At 35.8% G+C, this 20,113-nt stretch overlaps 2 protein-coding genes across 6 annotated transcripts; both read right to left on the reverse strand.

Annotated features, from left to right (window-relative positions):
- Positions 1-903: 903 nt before the first annotated feature.
- Positions 904-13,164, reverse strand: LOC110803261 (nucleolar complex-associated protein 3). The gene is made up of 13 exons (XM_022008756.2): positions 12,755-13,164; positions 12,094-12,260; positions 11,754-11,944; positions 10,486-10,694; positions 10,296-10,398; positions 8,807-8,970; positions 6,077-6,215; positions 5,757-5,933; positions 5,528-5,664; positions 3,422-3,736; positions 2,152-2,291; positions 1,978-2,075; positions 904-1,527 (listed from the first exon to the last, which is right to left on the reverse strand). The coding sequence occupies exons 1-13, from the start codon at positions 12,919-12,921 to the stop codon at positions 1,045-1,047; spliced, it is 2,490 nt and encodes an 829-aa protein (XP_021864448.2). The 5' UTR covers positions 12,922-13,164; the 3' UTR covers positions 904-1,044.
- Positions 13,165-14,675: 1,511 nt separating this feature from the next.
- LOC110803277 (uncharacterized) lies at positions 14,676-18,367 on the reverse strand. 5 transcript variants are annotated; one of them, XM_022008779.2, is made up of 4 exons: positions 18,134-18,367; positions 16,649-16,916; positions 16,377-16,493; positions 14,676-15,890 (listed from the first exon to the last, which is right to left on the reverse strand). In XM_022008779.2, the coding sequence occupies exons 1-4, from the start codon at positions 18,136-18,138 to the stop codon at positions 14,865-14,867; spliced, it is 1,416 nt and encodes a 471-aa protein (XP_021864471.2). In that variant the 5' UTR covers positions 18,139-18,367; the 3' UTR covers positions 14,676-14,864. The 5 variants fall into 5 exon arrangements, with proteins under 5 accessions (XP_021864471.2, XP_021864470.2, XP_021864469.2 ...); XM_022008778.2 differs by having other exon boundaries at positions 16,649-16,925; XM_022008777.2 differs by having other exon boundaries at positions 16,649-16,946.
- Positions 18,368-20,113: the final 1,746 nt, after the last annotated feature.

Here is a 20,113-nt window from a genome sequence, read left to right on the forward strand (position 1 = left end):
TTAAATTTTGTATTTAACAATGTAAAAAAATTAAAATTTACTTTCTATGTTTTTTACTCCAATATATACTCGCAATGATTTTTACCCTATTTACAATTTCTAGTTCGACTATTGTCGGTGATTTATACGTACGACGATAAAACGTATTAATGTGGAATCTTGTTAGATTTGTCTTAATGTGTATTTTCAAAATATTAACTTTTTGAAGTTTTTCCTTAAAGAAAATTAGAGTTATTAATTATCAAAGTTGTGTATAATGCGTGAAAATAACAAAGTTTGCGAGAAAAAATGACAAGGAATTAATTTATACAACCTAAAAATGAAAAATTAGATAAAACAGAAAATTTGGAAATGAAATCACAAAATTGGTAAATTTGCAGTAAATTAATCATGTAGTAAGGCTTTTAAATTAAAGCTCTGTTTGATTTGACGTAAAACGTCTTTCTTGCAAATTTATTTTTCACAAAAATATTTTTCAAAGGAAAACATAATTCTAAACTAGTTTTTCTTTGATCAATTTCTTAAAAGAAATTGGAAAAAGATGGTAAAGATCCTCACGGAGAGAGAGAGTGTTAAGGAGGAAAAGTGGTTTCTCTCCCTTTTAAATGGAAAGGTTTTTCTACGTTCGAAAGAGTTATGAAAAATTGTTTTCCCTCCCTTATTCAAACTAAACGTAAAATGATTTTAAAAAGGAGAAAATCATTTTCCATAAAACGTTTAACACCCTACCAAACAGAGCTTAAGGGTGTTCTTCCACTTTCATAGGGGCCTTATACATCAATGTTCTATACATCTACCTATTGCAAAGTTGCAATATGCAAATTAGTGACAGTTCTTCAGTCAGCTCAATGGTACTGCATTTTGACAACAGATCATTAACATACTGCATTTTGCACCCAAACGTAAAACATAAAGGGAAAAGAAACTTAACCCCTTTACCTGCCTTCAAAATTGTTCCAAATTTGAATATTACAAAACTATTAATCGTATAATAAATTAACAAAATATTAGTTCATTCCTCAGGGAAAAAGATATAGCTCTTGCCTATTGTTTCCTCTTCTTTTGCTTTGATCCTTCCTGCTTAATTTTTTTAACCTTTTTATACTCTTCATGCACCTGTAGAGAGAGCGTTGTAAGACCTAACTCCCTTCTCAGTTTCTCGTTCTCCACAATATCATGAACAACGGTATAATGTTCTGAAAGTTTCTTCCTCAAAGCCTCCTCGTCAACTTCTAAAGATGATTCATCTTCTCCCAACAAATTTGGGTTCCCTCTTTTTCGTTTATTACTCAACTTTATGTCACTCTTTATGCTAAATTGTTCTTTCTCCAATAGTAGCTCGTTATAAGCTTGTTGAGGAGAAACAGTCGGCATATACACTTGGTTTGAAGAAGTGTTTATCTTGGAGATGCTTGAAGCCATTGCTGAAACGGTAGGATGATAATGTTTGGACAAAAGATTCAGTTCCCATAAGACAGATGAAAGTGCACCACTCAGGTGTGGATCGGAGCCATACGGCTGATATTTCTGTAGGACAACATGAATGGTTATCAGCTAACTTTATCCATACACCTAACAAACTCGATTAATATGGCTTATTAAACTGCATATGTTTCTTTGTAGTTACGAAGCACGGCATAAGTAATAGAAAAAAGATTCAATTGCAGATAAAGCAGCATACACAATCCATTCCCTGTTCTCACCCAGCCAAAGAAGAGCCCCTTAATATTGATACTGAATGTTTACAGCACAATGCAAAGAAAGGAAATCATTATTGAGGTGTGTAACAATTAAGGCCCTCCCATCTCTCTCTCTATCGATTAAATCATGTTTGCGTGGAAATGAAAAAGAGGATATATTAGAATTTGGAATGTCTTTCAAAGTTTATAATGGTGTTAGAATAGTGGAGATGACAATTATTTAAAAGTTTCTTAATTACTCTAAACACGAAGTTACTGAAAATGGAAGTACACATACCGCAACTGATCCTGAAACCGAGCCACCTCCCACATCATTCTCTAGCATATACCGGCACTTGAAATTCTTTTGCAGGAGGTTTTTGGCAGTTACGAGTGCTGGAAAAATGAAAGCCAAATAGTTAAGCAAAAGTTCAGGGATTTGCAGTGATAAAACAATTGGAGAGTAACAAACCGGCCATGGATTCTGCAGATCCGAAACACAAGGAGGAAGATGCCAAACGTTTAATGAAGGCAGCAGCTCTTTGCATATCATGTTGCCTATCATCGCATAACATTATCTTCAAAGCTTCCGCCAAAATTTCACCTTGATCTCTGCATCATTAAAATAACAGAATTTTGTAGGCATATCCAATATCAACTCTCATAATATGTTGCACCGATACAAAATAGTAAAATCTTAATTAGATCCTCCAAGACGTCAAACCATTGAACTTGCTACACTCAAACCAACAAACCAACCTACTACACTTGCATAAACCCTTGAACTTACCACTTATTTCCCTTTCCCAATCTCTTTTATACCTTCATCTTATTGTGACCGCTATTTTATTGCATTACTCTTTCACAAAAACTTATATACGTTAGTCTTATGTACAAGACCAAGTTCTTGGCAATTGTATTTTCTAATTAAATAGTTACACATCGTGATCAAATAGTTATGTTCAATTAACTATAGTCAATCAAAAAGTTATACATTTTAATCAAATAGTCACACTTCGTCATCGTATATTATATTTTTTAGTATTGACATGGTCTTATGCGTATCGGTCTGATATGCAAAGGGTAGAAAGAAGAAATTTCTTTACGGAAATACTAATAAAGCAAAAGTGAAGAATCTTTACGAAACGGATGAAACGAAAGAATAAAGCAAAAGTGGGAAGATCTTTATGGAACGTAGGGTTAGGGACTACATGAGACCCATTCTTATGGTGAGAGTCATTTTTGCTCTGTCAATCTAGCGACATCTATATCATCAACAGTATTTTCTTAATGCAACACGTGGAACTGCTTTTATGGTCTACCGTTAATTTTTTGGACCAACCCGGCATTATTTACCTAGATTTCAAACTTTAAAATAATCTTCAATATTATCACACACTATCAAAGTTAGTTGGTACTCTGCAGTGAATTTCTAACATATGACGTACCAGAGTCAAAGTTTGAAGTAAATACCCAATACATATATTAATGATAATTGAGTTCTTGGTCCACCAATAGGTTCATGTATTTTACTACAAAGGCATAACATAAACGTTTGATCGACCCAAAAGATTATTAGTTAATTAAATATGCATGGTGCCACCATAAAGATAGTCCTCATCAGTCACCGTACAGCTGGTTGGGACTTGGGACGTGAACCTTCCATGTCTCTATTCATGCGTTATGAAAAACAAGAAAATGACTTCATGTAATTGAAGAGATATATCGTGTGGAGTACCAACCTTTCTGTTCTGTACTCGAGAATGAGATTGTAAAGCTGGATAAAGAAATCCTGTAAATCCACATTCAAGGCATCGAGATTCTTCCTCATCACTTTGAAGGCAACAATACAGCAATCTATGCGTTCAGATACTGTCAAAGAACTATCAGAATTTCCCAGATTAGTGCCAGAAGCAAGAATCTTGAGGTGCTTCATTAGATCAGCCATGAAATCTATGTCAATCAGGTGAGAGAACATCCCCAGTCCCTTCAAGCATGAACTGAGTAGTGGATGACCTCCAAGTGAAGCGCCTGATGCAGTAGCATTGGCCTTGAACCTGACCAAGAACAGAAACATGATATTAATCAATTCAAATCACAATTGAAATTATAGATTTGTAATATTCCTACTCCAGCCGCTTACGCGAATTTTCTTACCACTGCCACAAACTATAACAGGCTAACAGCTATTGTCTCTCCATTGCACTTTGATTGGATCAAAGATTCAAATTTGATCTCTTCTCACAAAACTCTAACATACAGTTTATGAGAATTATAATAACCCCACTTCTCAATTTCACTTTTATTTTTTGACTATTGTTTATTGGGTTCCTCCTAATTTGTCTTTTAAATTTTTTTCTTTCTGAATTACACATATGATTAGAACTACGATACAACATTGAAGTGATGATTAGGATAACATAAATTCATGTATATGTGCAATAAGTAGTATGATTTTTGACAAATGAACCAAGAAATACAATTCTTTTATGTGCTAGAGAATCAATAATCCTGCTTTCTTTCTTCATGCGCCATTGAGCAAACAACAACAAAATTGTGCACTACTACTCCCCATCTTATTTATATTATTTAAGAAAATTATTTAAGTTTCTATAAAAAAAACTAACATAGAAATACCCAACTATGACGATCCACTCATCCACCCAAAAAAAAAGTAACTCAACTAAGGAAATTTACAGAAACATACAATGAATAGTAACTCTCCATCCAAAAAAAAACCAAAAAAGGAAATTCACAGAAACATACAATGTATATTAACTATGTGAACAAAAGTGTGTAAACACACCGGAGATCGCTGGAAAATTTTCAGGCACACAATAAAAGTAATTGATATTTGCATCTCCAACAATTTTACTGCCAATATAGCTTTTTTTTCTGAAGTCAATCAATCTTTTTGGGATCATTGGCCATGAATATTGCCTACAGTTATTGCATAAAAAAACTCAAATCAAAGTTTTAATTGCCCTATTGCTGAAGATTCTCCCTCTGTAATCATTTAATGCACTTTTGTTCACACGGTTGACAGTTGTGTGCTTTTCAAATATTTTCTCAAGTAGGTTTGGACCACCAATAGACTATGTTAACTCTCGCTATTATTTATTCAATTTATCTCCATTTGACTTTTTCCTGGATTTCTTTTTCTACTGAGACTGATGATCAGAAGTTGGAACAAAAAGAAATGACATTCAAGCTAGGATTGGCATGCTAAAAGGAAGGTCATAGTCCTGTGCACATGTTTAATGTCTCAGCAAAACGACGAATTAGTCAGCTTCAAATGAACTGAAATTATATAATCTTGCTGATTTCCTGAGTTCAAAACTCCATTTTCATCTGTCTTCTAACAGTACTCCTACGTAGTAACACTTTTCTTTTTCCCCCCTTAATTGTTTAAACGCTTTCTCTTTATTCATCCAGCTCAATCCTTTAATTAGGGGCCTAGAGAACTAGAAATTCTTAACAAAGTTACCTTAATTCTAGAATGCAGAACAGGTACAGAAAAGCATTTCACAATCAGTCTAAAAACTTGAATGAGTGCATAAGCCTGCCAAAGAAAATGGAAAAAAACATCTGCCTATAAGCTCCAGGGCCCTCTTAACAGATTATAACACATTTAGGCAATTCTCCATAACGTTCTCATCCACCTATCTCGTAAGTAGGCCATCGAATTTAAGTATTTAATAATAGTCAAATTGGGCACATTGCAAAAATGATTTAAAAAGAAAAGGCAGTCTAGAAACAGAATCAAATGTTTAGGACCCTTGTAATTGAACTTCTCTTCCAAGCCCAGAACAAAGCAGAATTGATAAGATTGCAAAACAAAATCTTACCTTGTTGCATCTGGCTGTATTGTGTGCTTCAAAATGCGGAAGTATGTATTAAAAACAGCAGATAACGTCCGAGATTGCAGCCTCCTTCGTTCTTTTTCATCTAGGGCAAGTGAAGCAGCCTTGTAATCCGCGTTTACCTGTTCAGCTTTCATACTTAGTCACACAGCAAAAACAAGATTTCCATAAACAGCAAATTGCATGTGATGGATGGCTTTCAATAAGCAAACACCTCATCTCTCGTCTTTGACAGCAATTCCTTTTTACTTCTTTTCTTATCACTAACTGCAGTTTGAACTTGCTCCTCAGACTTCTTTCCTTTCTTATATTTTTTATTTTTCCGCTTCTCATCATCTTCCGCCTTTTTAGACCTTGCAAGATCCTCATCAAATGACAAAGCCAAGAATACCTAAATGCAAAAGCAATCCATATTAGTGCAAAACACACTTGTGCACTAAAGTTAAATAAGAACCTGTAGACCATCTAAACAACAAAGAAGTTCCAAGAATTGAGTAATATCAAGCACGCAATGTAAGTGGAAACGACACCTACTTCAATAGATTCCGGGTGCAATTGACAATTACGAATTTTAACAAGATCTGCAATCAGCTGCACACTCTCTATAGTTGCTTCTCCGCCATGTTTCCCCTCATTTTTGAAAAGAGATTGGATTGTAGTAGAACAGAGCTTCCTGTGTAAGGTTAAATTCATTCATATAAATACCAATAAAAATGCAACTTTGGTATGACCAGAAAGCTAAAATTCCAGCAATATAATATCGTCAAATAACGAAAAGATATTATATAACCAATACTATTGTTGTATGCCTGTATCAATCAAAAGAAGTAAAATAACTTGATGTATTGATATAAAGAATTACTTCCTCCTATTTCAAATACTTGCATGTTGCAACATTTTCCAATATGGGAAGATATTGTATCACTTGGGCTTCAATTTGAGTTGACAAAGGCAAGGTTGGGCAACAAGCTTAGCGTAGAATTTTTGAAGAATTGGGCTCAAACAGACCATCTTGAAGAATAATTAGCCACACACCGCACCAAGGCCACACACCACTCCAGTAAGAAATATTGGTCCTTGGGCTTCCATTGGTGTAGGCTACACCCCACCTTGGGGTGGCATGCATCGAAAAAAGAATGTTTACTTGTATAATTTTTGTTTACAAGTTTTTAGTATTCTACCCGGAATAGGTTTTCAAATTTTAAGCTTCTAGGTTTCTTTTTCCTAGTTTTTTATGGATTAGTTGGTCTTATTTAGAATTATGAGAGAATTCCATGCTTATAAATAGAGATATTTAGTTTGTCTCTAATACACAGGATCAATAGAATTGAAGTTGATGCTTGCCATGGTTTGTGAATGTAATTGTTTGCTTTCTAGTTCCAAATAAAGAGTGGTGTAGGAGTTAGTTTCAAAAATCTAAGATCAAGAATGAGCTTAGGGGGTGTTTGGTTCCCAGATTCTAGGTATGAGGTATGGGTTTAGAATGGTCTAAACCCATACCATGTGTTTGGTTGGAAAATTTAAGAGTTTAAAACCCATACCTCAAACCCTCAAGGTATGGGGTATAGAAACCCGGGGGGAGGTGGGTTTGGCTCATACCTTTACTCCAGGTATCAAATAAAAGGAAAAAGCTTATCTCTGAACTGAACCAAACACATGGTATTAAGAATCAAGTTCCAAACCCACACCACTTAGGTTCATTCCAGATTTCAACCCCATACCAATGTGCGAACCAAACGCTCACTTAAGAATTCGAATATTCAATATGTGAATACAAGAGTGGATTTACAACTTGAAATATCGTTTACCGTACATAAAACTTAAATAACTATCAAAGAACTAATATTTTTTCTACGGATCTACATCACTCTTCTCTTCTCACGGGCTCCTAAAAACATGTGTCATCCCCCCCCCCCCCCCCTCTTCCATTGCAAGTGTCAAAAAGTTGATGAAGTTTATTCGGACATGAAGAGTGTTGACCTTATTCAAAAGAGAGCTCAGGCCAAAAATTTAATGCCCTAAAAATACCAATTTTTCATTGACTTAAGCCTCACGAGTCATGAAAAGGTGTTAAAACATGTTGTGGTGGGAAATGACCGAGGGTGTTCCGCGTATGTATAATGTGTACGGATGTAAGAACTTATGGTGGAGTAACGAAAGATTTTCCTAATACTGTAGGACTAGACCAAGGAGGCAAGGATGCATGGAGTCATTTCCTCGTTGCAACAATGTTGGATGAACAAGGTTTATCCAGGAGGAGATACCATAGTATATGTTGTTTACAACTATTATATTATTGGGGTCAATGCTTAATTAGAGCAACGGTGGAAACAACTACAATCTCAAGGGTTTAGACTAAGCCGGAGCAAAACTGAATACATGTAATGTCATTTTGGCAAAAAGAGGAGGTCAAGATAGGGTGTAGCAGCAATTGGCAAGAAGCTGCCTTAGAGTGAGTGTTTTAAGAACCTTGGACCCAATTTACGGAGGAACTGAGAAGTTGACAAAGATGTAACGCACAAGATTAAGTATGGTGACTCTTAAAGCAACTGGAGTATTGTTTGATTGTGGTGTAACTTTAAAGCTATACGGGAAATTCTATTGGACAGCCGTCAGACCAGCGTTGTTATATGGGTCAGAATGTTGGGCATTTAAGATATATCATCTTAGGATGATGAGAGTAGCAGAGAAGGGTTGTATGGGTATACCTTAACGGATAGAATTAGAAATGAACATACTAGAAGGAAAGTAGGAGTTGCACATAATGAGGATAATCTGAGAGAGAATTAACTGTGAAGGTTTGGGGATGTAAGACGGAGATTAGAAGACGTGCCGATAAGGAAAGTAAGGGGGTTGGGATCAAGCAGATCTCAAAAGAAGCCAAGGGAGACCGAAGATACTTGGATGGAAGGAGTTGGAATGACATGAAGAAGTTGGGTTACAGGAGTATATGACACTCAACACTTGATAGAAGGAAATGGAGGGATATCATGGTTGACAATCTTGGTTCAGTTAGCTGATCCTATCATTGGAATTAAGACTTAGATATCATCATCATCATTCTGAATAAGAAATGTACACCTATTGAAATTATACTGAAACAAAAAAGAAAAGATAATTGTATCAAAACAAAAAAAAGATTCTAAGAAGAAGACTGCAGGTACATACAAAAAAGATATCAAAAGGGACTCCTAACCCCCTCATAGTAGAACCTCTAAAAGCGAAATATTTTTTACATTAGAGATGAATAGGAACAAAACAAACCTCACAACATCATCTGCAGAAGCCAGACTCTTCACAACAGCTGGTATCACATTCTCACGAAAGTTGAAATGTGGGTGGGCATCTAGAAGAGTGCAAAGACAGCGAACAGCAACACGATTGTACTCAGGGAGAGGTTGTAAGCTAATTAGCCTCTGCAGGTAAGCCTGAAAACAAAACAAAAGCATAAATGTCTGCTTCCCAGTCATCTTGAACTCTTGAAGGATAGAAGTAACATAATGATGTACTAGAAATATTTAACTTCAGAAAGCATATCTCAAACACTCAGAGAAAAACCATCAAAGTACCTATATAAAGGAGCGTAGACGAAGGGATTCATAGTTCAAAACTTCAAACCCACAAGAGCGTAAATGAAAAATGAAATTTTAATTGAAACCACATTCTTTATAATGAAAAAAAAACACTTTTACGAGAAATTTTTGGCCAAAGACCACTGTATACCACTTTGGAGAATACTGCCTTTAAATTAAAAAATTAATTCTAATTGACTCTCAATGGAACTTCATGGAGCTCTAAATTTCCCAGAAAAAGTGGTAATCATCATTATTTTTCCTCAAGTTAACAACATCGTTAGAAATTAGACCAACGTAGTATAAGGGAGCTAACTTTTATGCCAATGTGGCTAATTGATTTATGGTTTTTGACAAAGAAATTTTACAAGGTGGAATTACCAGCAAGTGTAGATTGTAAGCTGGGAACCAATGCAACTATTTGTAGTTTCCTACACGAAGTCTAACGAAACCTACGTCAACCATATTCTAACTTTCTCTACAAATTCCTCTTAGACTTGGAGAACGTCAATACAGCTCGCAAAGGGAAATGTTACACCACTGCAGGAAGGAGCATAAAACCTGAGAATAGCATTAGCGCCAGGACACCCACACAAATGGCAACTAGATTACGGAATACAACTGAACTAAAATATTAATTATTGTACTGCACTTGAAATTTCAAATAGCATGTCGCCGGATCTTACTAATTACAGTAAAGTACTCAAATAAAGGAAGCCAGTCAGATTTTGAAGAAAAAAGCACTAGCAAATTTTTTACCACCTGTACACAAACAGTATCTAAAAGACAGCCAAACAGGAAACAGACGAGAAAATCAAACAAGCATCCATCAGATGAGTACAGCCATACAGGTACTTGTGGGTGAAGTCTTCATTTACATCATCTAGCAATGCCAATAATTATATTAAAATAAGGACATAAAGGTTTCTACCAACTACTTGAAAAATCAAACATACATAGCGTTGTTTGTTAAGAGGGATGTCACAACAGGCAGTCAATCAGATGTAAGCATATATTTAAATCCAGTAAAATTGACCAAATAATTGGTAACTGTTTGCTGTGAACATTTAATTATCTCATTTAATTTAGTTGACAATGAAGAGAGGGAGTGGAGAAACTCACCATTCTTAAATTAATACAAGACAGACAAAACAACTACAGTGACAGAAGACAGAACAAACCTTGTATGACAACAAAAGCGTTGTTTCAAAATACCGCAATTTCTTCACAGCCTTCGAAACAACCATCTCTTGCTCCTTCTCGGTAGGAAGCCTTATGCGGTAACTGTAACATACAACCAGCATATGTAAAAGAGAAAGCAACAGATTCATGTTGAGATGTGAAAGAACTTTACTAGAAGCAATTTCTTACCCAGGTATTATGTCTCTAAAAACAACTAACGAAGATAACAATGCTGCTTTTGCAATAGCTTTATCATCATCATTACAGAAGCTAAGCAACTCTTTTAGAGACTTAATATTTGCCTCAGGGTCTTCAAGCAATGCAGTACCCAACTCTGCAATTTTATGTTGCTTAGTTTCAGCTACTTCAGCAGCAGTGAGATCTTCTCTCACCTCAGCCTATAACCAACGAGTATGATTAGTAACTAAGGGATCAATCTAGAGAAATAATAAGGATTCCAACACAATAAAGACACTTCATGTAATACACACACTATCTACTAACACTAGCAATTTGTTACAAGTATTTTCAATTCCTCTAGTGAAGACGAATTGAAATATTCGGTCCATCCATGATAGACTTGACTAGGGGTTGTATCTGAATGCCCAATACATGCAAGACACTTTCTGTGAAATCCAGTAAAAGTATACTGAAGTCCCAAAAATGTTCACAAGACATCCCAAGAAACTTTGGAATATTGCAGTATGGTAAAAGCAGGAAGCATACCACTATCAGAATGAGATCACTCTGAGAGGGAATCCAATCCAAAACTAAGGGTGAGACGTCCAACCCTAGTCTGGTATCCAAAAGGATTGTTCCGGAGCCCCAATTTCGAACAATGAGCAGAAGTGTTTCCTCCTCGCTATGAATATTTATTTTACTGACTGGGACATTTATCAACTAGAAAGCAAGAGGTTACGAAAGTGACTCCCAAAATATCGACTAGATAGATCTAAGTGATATGAGATGTGATTGGAATTCCTCTTGTTTTTCTCTAAATCATAGAGACATGAATATACATTGCTCCATTCACTACTAAGATGGAAAGATATATGCTACTCAGACATCAGTTTATATACAAACAAGGAGGGACCGAAGACACTTTCATCAATGAATCTGTCATGAGAGTAAAGACCTTCCAATGCGGAAAGAGCGAAAGTCAAATGCTTGAACTCTAATGTAGAAGACAAAGTCTCCTCTCAGTACAACATTATACACTGTAGGACTAGATCGACAATTATGGCTTGTACAAGGTTTAAAAAGCGTCAAGTGCCATCCAAACGCATTAACATTATTATATACAACGGATTTAGGGCGATGCTTGATGGGCACAATCAACATAAGTGAGAGAAAATTGATGGTCCTCCTTTATCTCAACCACGCGGTGATCTTCTGGAATTTGAATAAAGTTCAAAATCAATAAGAAAAACTTAAATTGACAGCATAAATGAACTTACCAAAACCTCAGATTGAGGGTCCTTAGGCTCTTCTTCGGTCTTAACAGGTTCTTTCGCCTGCTTCTTTTCATCTTTCTTCTTTTTCTTCAACTTTGCTCTCCTTTCAGCTTTAGTTAATTTAAAAGCACCTTTATCTTCATCACTCTCATCTTCTTTGTCAGAAGTTTCAGGCTTTTTTGCTTCTTTTTCAACTGCAAATGTTTAAGCATATCCATTACAACTACAGAATTAACACCAAGACCACCCAATTAAAACACACTACAGAGAATATTACAGAATGCACCCAAAAATAAATAGAAAGTACGAAGTATCAAGAAAGGCGAAACTGTAAATTGCAAACCTGTCTTATAATAAAGCTGTCCATCCAAGGTCTTAATCGGAAGCGCATCAACACGATCAACCTCTATACCCTTCTTTTCCTCGTTCTCAAGAGTTTTCCTTCTCAATCGTTTTTCGTATAATGCCTCCAAATCATCTTCCTTGGCATTCGCGACACGATTCACATGCCTACACAGATTTAAGTTTACCAGAAGATTATCCAAGTATCCTACTTAACTATAAAAATGATGCCACAAACATAGCTCCAAAGTCCAATTAGTTTCTCCTAAAACATGCTCACTACTATATTCCGTCATAAAATTTTCAACAACAATCTTCAATAAGTCCATCCCCTCATTACTATTATTTGACACTTGAAAAGAACTGCCAAATCAGGTGTTCAGCTCCGATTTTGCTTTCAAGTCATGTTAACCTGTCAATTAGCTCGTTATCCATGTCGGGTCATCTCAAATTAAATCAGTTTTTGACAACTTCACTTGGAATCCAACATGAACATGGGGTTTTTCATTCAAAGTGAACATGGGTTTTTCATTCAAATTGAACCTGGGTTTAACATTAATAAACAGGAACAAACAATACTTTTTACTAAATCATAGTAATAGCAATAAGGCAAATTGCCCAACTAAAAATAAAAATAAACAGAACAGTTTAGAATTTCATACTTGGTGATGGATTGAGTGTCCAAACGAGAGACAAAACTAGCATAAGCAGGATTTTTATCGACGAATTCAACGTCTTCGTCAGAAGGTACTATATCTTCGTCGGGAACGTCAGGCGGAAGCGCCGGCGGCAGGGTTACCTTTTGCTTCTGCTTTTGCTTCTTCCCCATTGCTATCAACAGCCGCAAAGTCCCGTTTGGTTTGACCTAAGAGGGAATTCGTCCCTAATTAAAAGTCGAAGTAATTGGGGAATTAAAATGGCGGTTTTTAGAACTAAAGAATATGAGGTTGTAGGTTTAGTAGTGATGGCGGTTGTTCAAGGAGGAGTTGCAGGGGAGGAACTGAGGAAGTGAGTATGTTTACTGTTTAGATTCCAAACAAGAGCCCATTTGGAAAGCCCTAAAGGTTAACGACTGGAACTGCTCGCGAGCAACCTCGTTAAAAACTCGTTAAAAATTCAACTTGTACTCAATAGTCAATACTACTTCCGTATTTATTTAAGAGATACACTTGGCCGGGCACGGGTATTAAGAAAAAGAATTGAATAAAATAAATTAATAAAATAAGTGGGGTTGAGTAGATATTTTAATAAGAAAAACTAGTGGGGACCATGTCATTTTAGGGAGTGTGGGGTTGGGATGGGGTGCAGATATATTATTTAATTAGATGGTGGGGTTGGTAAATTACTAAAAATGGCAAGTGTATCTCTTAAATAAATACGGCCGGAAAAGGCAAGTGTATCACTTAAATAAATACAGAGGGAATACTATCAATTTCTCAGCAATTTGGTTAAAACTAGGTAAAATCTTGACTCGAACTAGATATAATAACTTAAGTAACTCGAACACGTGTTAAGGTGAAAAAAATTATAACATAAAGTAATTACTTTATTATGTGAAATATAAATGATAAACTTGTCAATGACAGAGTATAGCATGATGTAGGATCTGTTCGACTTATTTTGACTTACTTTAGACAAAATAAGTTCAGTTAAATTTAGATATATTCTGATAATATAAGTTCAGGAAAAAAAATTGTTTTCATACATTTTTACACATGTTTATTTTGGAGACAATTTTTTTTTCCAGAAAATACAAGTTCAGATAATATAAGTTCCGACAAAATAAGTAGAATAAAACGGAGCCGTAATATTTATGTTTTCATATGTTCACCTTATTTTCACTTTCGGGAAAATAAGTTCAAATAATATAAGTTCGGAAAAATAACTGAAAATCAGGTGAATAACGCAACCCTAGGTTTTATTTTGTTCACCTTATTTCAGAAAAAATAAGTTTTATATTTCATGAAAAATAAGATCAGATAATATAAGTTCGGAAAAATAAAGACTATCCAAGTATAATTCATAATTAAAATAAGTTATGATCGATAAGTTTTAAAAAGTTTATATAAGATAAGTTCATGAAAAATAAGTGAAAATCAGGTAAATATAACGCAAAACTTCTTTAAAAAGTTGATGTCAATATGATAAATTTAAAATTACCCAAACAAGAAAGTAAAAAAAATGATATGGAGTACTATGTTTGTCTCGTTTTACTTGTTCCATTTGACTATTTTTGAGTATCAATATGATAAATTGTTCAAGAATATAAAATATTTTGTACTCCGTAGTAAACTAAATCGCTAAAAGAAAGCCAAATGATGAAGAGTTACACGAGCAAAACTTCTTAAGTCGAAATATATAGGAGCCATTAGAAATTTCAAAGTTCAATTTCGAAGTTAAATTCTCAAGTACAATTTCGAAATAATTTTTAGTTAATACGTAGCAAACTAGCACGCAATAAAATAAATAAATTATACGAAGTAATTGGTTAACCTATCAAAGCAAAATTGGGATAATATAAGTATGAACAGAATGGATTTTGACATTCTTGAAAAAATTGGGTGGGACAATTTTACACTCAGCAGTCAGCAACTCAGCACCCATGTTCAGAGACAGAAAGAAAAACATCACTACTAAAAATTAGCTTGCTGACCATTTACAAAAACATCACTACTAAAAATTAGCTTGATGAGCATTTACTTACAAAGGTTCCACTATGTGAAGCTATTCTTATAATTCATTATCCACTAATCCAGTAATCATAGTCCTTAATTAATGGCTTATGGAGCAGACAGAACTTTCCTCGGACTGATCGGGCACATTGGACGATAGGCTAGAAGTCCTTGATCTTTTTCTGGAACGCCTCAATCTTCCCCCACAGAATTTTCCTGGTAAGTTTTCATTATCCTTTTCATCAGTCATCAAGCTGGAACTGCTCTTGCGTTTCAACGTCTCACGTATGAATTCTTTTGCAACATCAAGGGTTCGTTGGCTTTCCATTGCCTTTCCGGGATTGAATTTCAGCCGAGAAAAGACACTGGTCCTTGGGTTTGAATCATTCTCAATTCTTTTACACTTCCACATTGTTTTGCCTCTCTCATCCAATCCTTTCAGGATTTCCTCCAGATTGCTCCCCTTATTTTGACAATGACGTTCTTCCTTTAACACTTTCCCTAACCCCGATAATCGCAGAAACGCACTTGTTTTCTTCTTGTCTGAGTACAGTCCCCGAACCTGCAAGTCACCGGAATCATCAATTTTCTTGTGGTCTACTTGTGCTATTATACTTCTATAAGGTACTGAAGAGCAGCTAGCCGGCTTTAAATTGTCTGACTCCAACCCCTGAACATGATATCCAGTATCACTCTCAATGTGCTTTTCATCATCTGTTCCACCAACTTTTGAAAATGACAATAAGGCAGACAAATCAGCATCCCAAAGGAAACCATGAGGAGGGTCTTCAATTTCCTCAGGTTCTACTGAAGGTAATGGTATGTAGTCTTCAAGGTCACCATTAGTTCCGTGATCAGAAGCATCTAAGTTACCCAAATTTTCTGGAATTGATTCTTGCATTGACTCTGCGAATGATTCTGAATTTTCCACAGAATTAGGACGGGCTACAACCACAGAATTTTCTATTCCGCTGTTTCTCTGATGTATTTCCCTCACAGGAGAGCTAGGATGGGTCACAACCACAGATTTTTCTACCTGGCTGCTTCTCTGAAGTTGTCTTTCCTTAACCGGAGAGCTAGGGATCTTGAGCATTCTTTTCTCAAACAGAAAGAGGAGCCTTCCTACCTGCATATTGAAGCAAGGGACACAAGAAGTTGAAGTTATGCGCTGAAAACCAAGATAAATCGTATTGTATTTAACATTTTGGCATAGCTATGAATGAGGCACGAGAAACAAAACACACATGAGCAAATGCCAACACAACTTTAATAAACCCTATAAGTTTTAGATAGAAAATATGCTTTGCACTACCTGCAATTTGTATGAAACTCGGAAACTGAAAATGGTTTTACATGAGTTGTACGAAGTGGTATACATTGTGCCATTCAATTTCAAAGTTAGAAAGTTTCCTATACGACTTAATAAAATTGGCAGAGACAGGGGTTGCTAATTGGAACTTTCCACCCCCTCCAAGAAACAAAAAAATTCTTATCATATCAATAAAATTTTCCTAACGAAGAATGATGTGTATCGGCATATGGGGTCAGCACCTCAGCACCAGGGTAGGGAAAGACAATAACAGTGAGGCAGAGCATAAGAGAGTGAAATTACTTGATCTCTGGACAAACCGAGGCTGAATTTGGATTGCCTGAAGTAGTTTTCTTTTATTGCATCTCTAAAAACATGCTCTGGAAGAGGATCACAGTGCCAAAACGTACTGAAGCGGACCTGGAAATAAAATTATGGTATCTATAACAATTAGCAAAGAATTATGCATGAGTTAAAAAAATATATTTAATTATTTGCATGAGATCATAGAGTAAAAAACATGTAGGATGTGAGAGTGTGATCTTGAAAAGAACTGGTAAATATGAAGGAGGCACCTGTGCTGGAAACTTCCTGTTTGATGTTGACTTGTATGCATCAGGGACTATATTCATCCCACCATCTGTAGACGCCTCGAAAACCCCATAAAGATTTTTCTCTTGGAAATCAAAGAGAAACAAAAGCATCCCAGTCTTAACTCCCATCACAAAATCCGCATATTCATATGGAAGACCAAAGAGTTCTCTCTCAAAGCATTCTTTTCGAGTCAAGTTGCTTGCCATGAAGACAGCCCCATATTGAGGTAAATGTCTTGAAATATTTTGTCTACAGAGGCTTTCAGAAACCAAAAGCTTTCTGATCATTAGTGATACAAGGAACAGCAATTCATAAAAACAGATATAGCATAGAGAAATATACTAAATATCAGTCTCAATCCAGTATTAGTATAAGAGGAAAATAAACATTATGAATCTTACAAGGTAAACACACAAATTAAAGAATGACAAGCATTAAAGAAAATAAGGATTATATTAAAGGTCTGATTGTCTTTATTAACTCGCAGATCATTATAAGAACGAGAAAATATGTCGATAAATCTTCCAAAAGTTCTTTTGACAAAATGTCTGATTGTTTTCTACTTCCTTTTTGTACCCAATTGCTAAATCACACAGCCCGGAGCATGATCTGCATTATGCTCCCAGCTAATGTTCTTTTAATCATCTCTGCAATTCTTTTATCATACCTTCATGATCCGCATTACTTTAAACTGTTTGTGCTTTCGGGAGCATGATGGGTGTAGGATCTAAATTGTGGTACCCTTGTCTTAAATCATTGAAATTTCCCATTCCTAATCCCCATCCTCGTTTACACTGTCATTCCCGCCTCTGTGCAACCCTATACAAGTGTAGAGTACCGAAGCAACAGTCAATAAAACAACATTCTTGTGGTCACACATGTAAGGCTGTGCATCCAAACTCCTCATACACCCCCTCACCTAAAACCACTTAAGAGGAATCTCTTGGAGCATGTTGCTATTGTAAGCAACATAAGCTTTTTTTTTTTTGAAGGAATATACGGAAGCTAATATCATGCTAGCTATTCAATTTATATACTCACTAATACCCTAATTAACCAGAATGCCTACATAAAGCACCAAAAGAAAAGAGACTAGCCTACATAGTAAAATGAGCATACTATGCTAACTTAGATCTTCATTTCACCTAAAGTACTAAGTACATAATTACCTATTGGATCCTCTGGGATCTTCATTCACCTGAAGTACACAATTATAGTTATGGATTCTTCCCAAAAATCATACGAAGTTTGATTGCCATAATTATATGACGAAGTTCCAACTATGAAACATTTACAGAAAAATCGGAACCAGATGAGAATAACAACTAAACCCTAGACATTTTCCCTTCACTATACAATCACAGATAATCACAAAATCAGTACAACATTTTCCAAAATTAGAGCACAAAGAAAAATCAAACTTGACGAACTAATCGAACAGAAATGAACAAATAAAATGGCGTCACCTCATTCCGTAAGGTGACTGTTGCGGTGGCGGCGGTGGCGGAGCGAGAGAAGAGAGAGCGGAAGGGAGGGAGAGGGCGTCAGCGGAAGAGCCAGTAATCGTCAGAATATTGCACAGAGGAGAGAGAGTGTGTAGTTGAGTGTTGGAACTTGTACCATACGTGTATATTCTTGTACGTCTGCGACTGTCACGTCGTTCAGGAAAAGACTGCTCAAGAAATTAATCATTATGATTTTGTTTACACTGGGCTTTAAAAGTTTTGTGACGTTTCGTGATCAAGTCATTTGAGTGTGGACTAGAGTAACTAAAAATGATCCGATCCGAGAAATCGACCAGTAGAACATATTACATATTTACATGTACCCTAGTGCACGTTGCACCATCTCATATTTAAAATGTGATAGACATCATTAATAACATAAAAATATCCTTGGGTGTATAGTGCATTCGGGTGTACCTAATAATTTTCAATCGACCAGAACCAAATGAAATACGGCTTGATTACTTTGAGAAATTGAGCTTTCGAAATCGAACAAAGTCAACTCGAACTCAATTATTAATATTCTAATGGTTAAAATTTTTGTAATAATCTAATAAAGTAAAGTCTAATAAAATCATATAAGCTCCTAAAGTTAAGTTTAGATAAGCTCAGATAATGACTCGCTTTTGACCTTGACTCTAGCTTGACCCACTAACATTTTTGAATGACCCTCTAGAAACCCGCCCCTCTAGCGACCCACACCTACTCGCCCTGTCCAATAATCAGATCTAATAATCACAAATTAAGGGTTAGAAATAAGGTAAATTAAGATAGGTTAGCCGTAATTAGGCTAACGATGAAACTAAGCAGTACTTAGGTTACACAACCTCGATCATTCTTTGATGAAAAAGTCTGCTTACTAGTTTCACACATCTCAGTTTCGTCACTGCTTAGCATGTCGCATTTTTATTTCATCCAAAGTAGAATTTGCAAAAGTGCAAGGTTACCGCAAGAATTTTCCTCTTTAACTTTTTTTTTTTTTTTTTTTCATAAAATGCAAGAAAGTTTTGTAAACTGATAACCGCCCGAATGACCTTTGTCGTTCTTGTTCATAGCATGAGCCAACGGTGTAGATAGCCACATCCTACACCGTTGGCTCAAATGCCGATTACCAAACTGTACGACCTTTTTTGTTTGAGGGAACCAAACTGTACAACCTAAACCAGCCTTTTGACAAGGTTATGTTTTAATTATTTTCGTTTCTTGGGGGGGAGGGGGGGGGGGATAGGAAGTATGGTAACTACCCGGTGTCTGGTGTCTTGGTCAGCACTCAGCACACTCAGCACTGCATACAGGTACTACTGCCTACGTCTTCAACCAACGGCCACCCATAACGCTGATCAGGAGGGTACGGAAGATACTAAGGGTTACTGGTTCTAAACAATTGGAACGTCTCCCTGTAGAAGATCCGCAATAATGCGTTGCCTCTGGAAATTCGAGCACGAGTTAAGAAATATGGTAGCTGCTAACTGCAAGAACATGGTCAATAACCCTTGAAAGTCTCTTCTCACTTATTTTCATTGTATCAATCTAATTGTAGGAAATCAGGGATGGTCTTTGATCAACAAGCCAAAATATGTTATCCAGAAAGCAATTCAAACTCCAATGCAAGTAGCTAACAAACCAAGAGCTTAAGGATAAAATATCATTCCTCCTGAAAAAACTAGCATATGAACTACAGTTGCTCATAAACAGGCCAACCATTATGCAACCTGTCTATAAATATCAAACACATGCAACAGTGATTCTCGGAAATCATCCAACTTCCATTTTTCTTACAGTTTATGAGATTTTTCATACAGAATATGATAATCAAATCAAACAAGGAAGCACCATGGACCATGGTACACTATTGGTTTTCCTTTGTTTAATTACTGATAATAACAAATTTTTCATATGATGTACTATCACACTAAAAAAAAGCTCATAATCTAACTTGTT

The sequence above is a fragment of the Spinacia oleracea genome, chromosome 1 (genome assembly GCF_020520425.1).
Source record: "Spinacia oleracea cultivar Varoflay chromosome 1, BTI_SOV_V1, whole genome shotgun sequence".
Classification (NCBI taxonomy): domain Eukaryota; kingdom Viridiplantae; phylum Streptophyta; class Magnoliopsida; order Caryophyllales; family Amaranthaceae; genus Spinacia; species Spinacia oleracea.

What these genes read in the sequence shown, in the direction of transcription:
- LOC110803261 (XM_022008756.2), bottom strand. Translation starts at nt 12,921, where the DNA reads ATGGGGAAGAAGCAAAAGCAGAAGCAAAAGGTAACCCTGCCGCCGGCG. An exon ending in ATCTGCAGAATCCATGGCCG is followed by an intron (nt 2,076 to 2,151) that starts GTTTGTTACTCT and finishes TCATTTTTCCAG; the next exon opens with CACTCGTAACTGCCAAAAAC. An exon ending in CGGTTTCAGGATCAGTTGCG is followed by an intron (nt 1,528 to 1,977) that starts GTATGTGTACTT and finishes GTTGTCCTACAG; the next exon opens with AAATATCAGCCGTATGGCTC.
- LOC110803277 (XM_022008776.2), bottom strand. Translation starts at nt 16,954, where the DNA reads ATGATCAGAAAGCTTTTGGTTTCTGAAAGCCTCTGTAGACAAAATATT. An exon ending in ACAGGAAGTTTCCAGCACAG is followed by an intron (nt 16,494 to 16,648) that starts GTGCCTCCTTCA and finishes TTTTATTTCCAG; the next exon opens with GTCCGCTTCAGTACGTTTTG. An exon ending in TCGGTTTGTCCAGAGATCAA is followed by an intron (nt 15,891 to 16,376) that starts GTAATTTCACTC and finishes TTCAATATGCAG; the next exon opens with GTAGGAAGGCTCCTCTTTCT.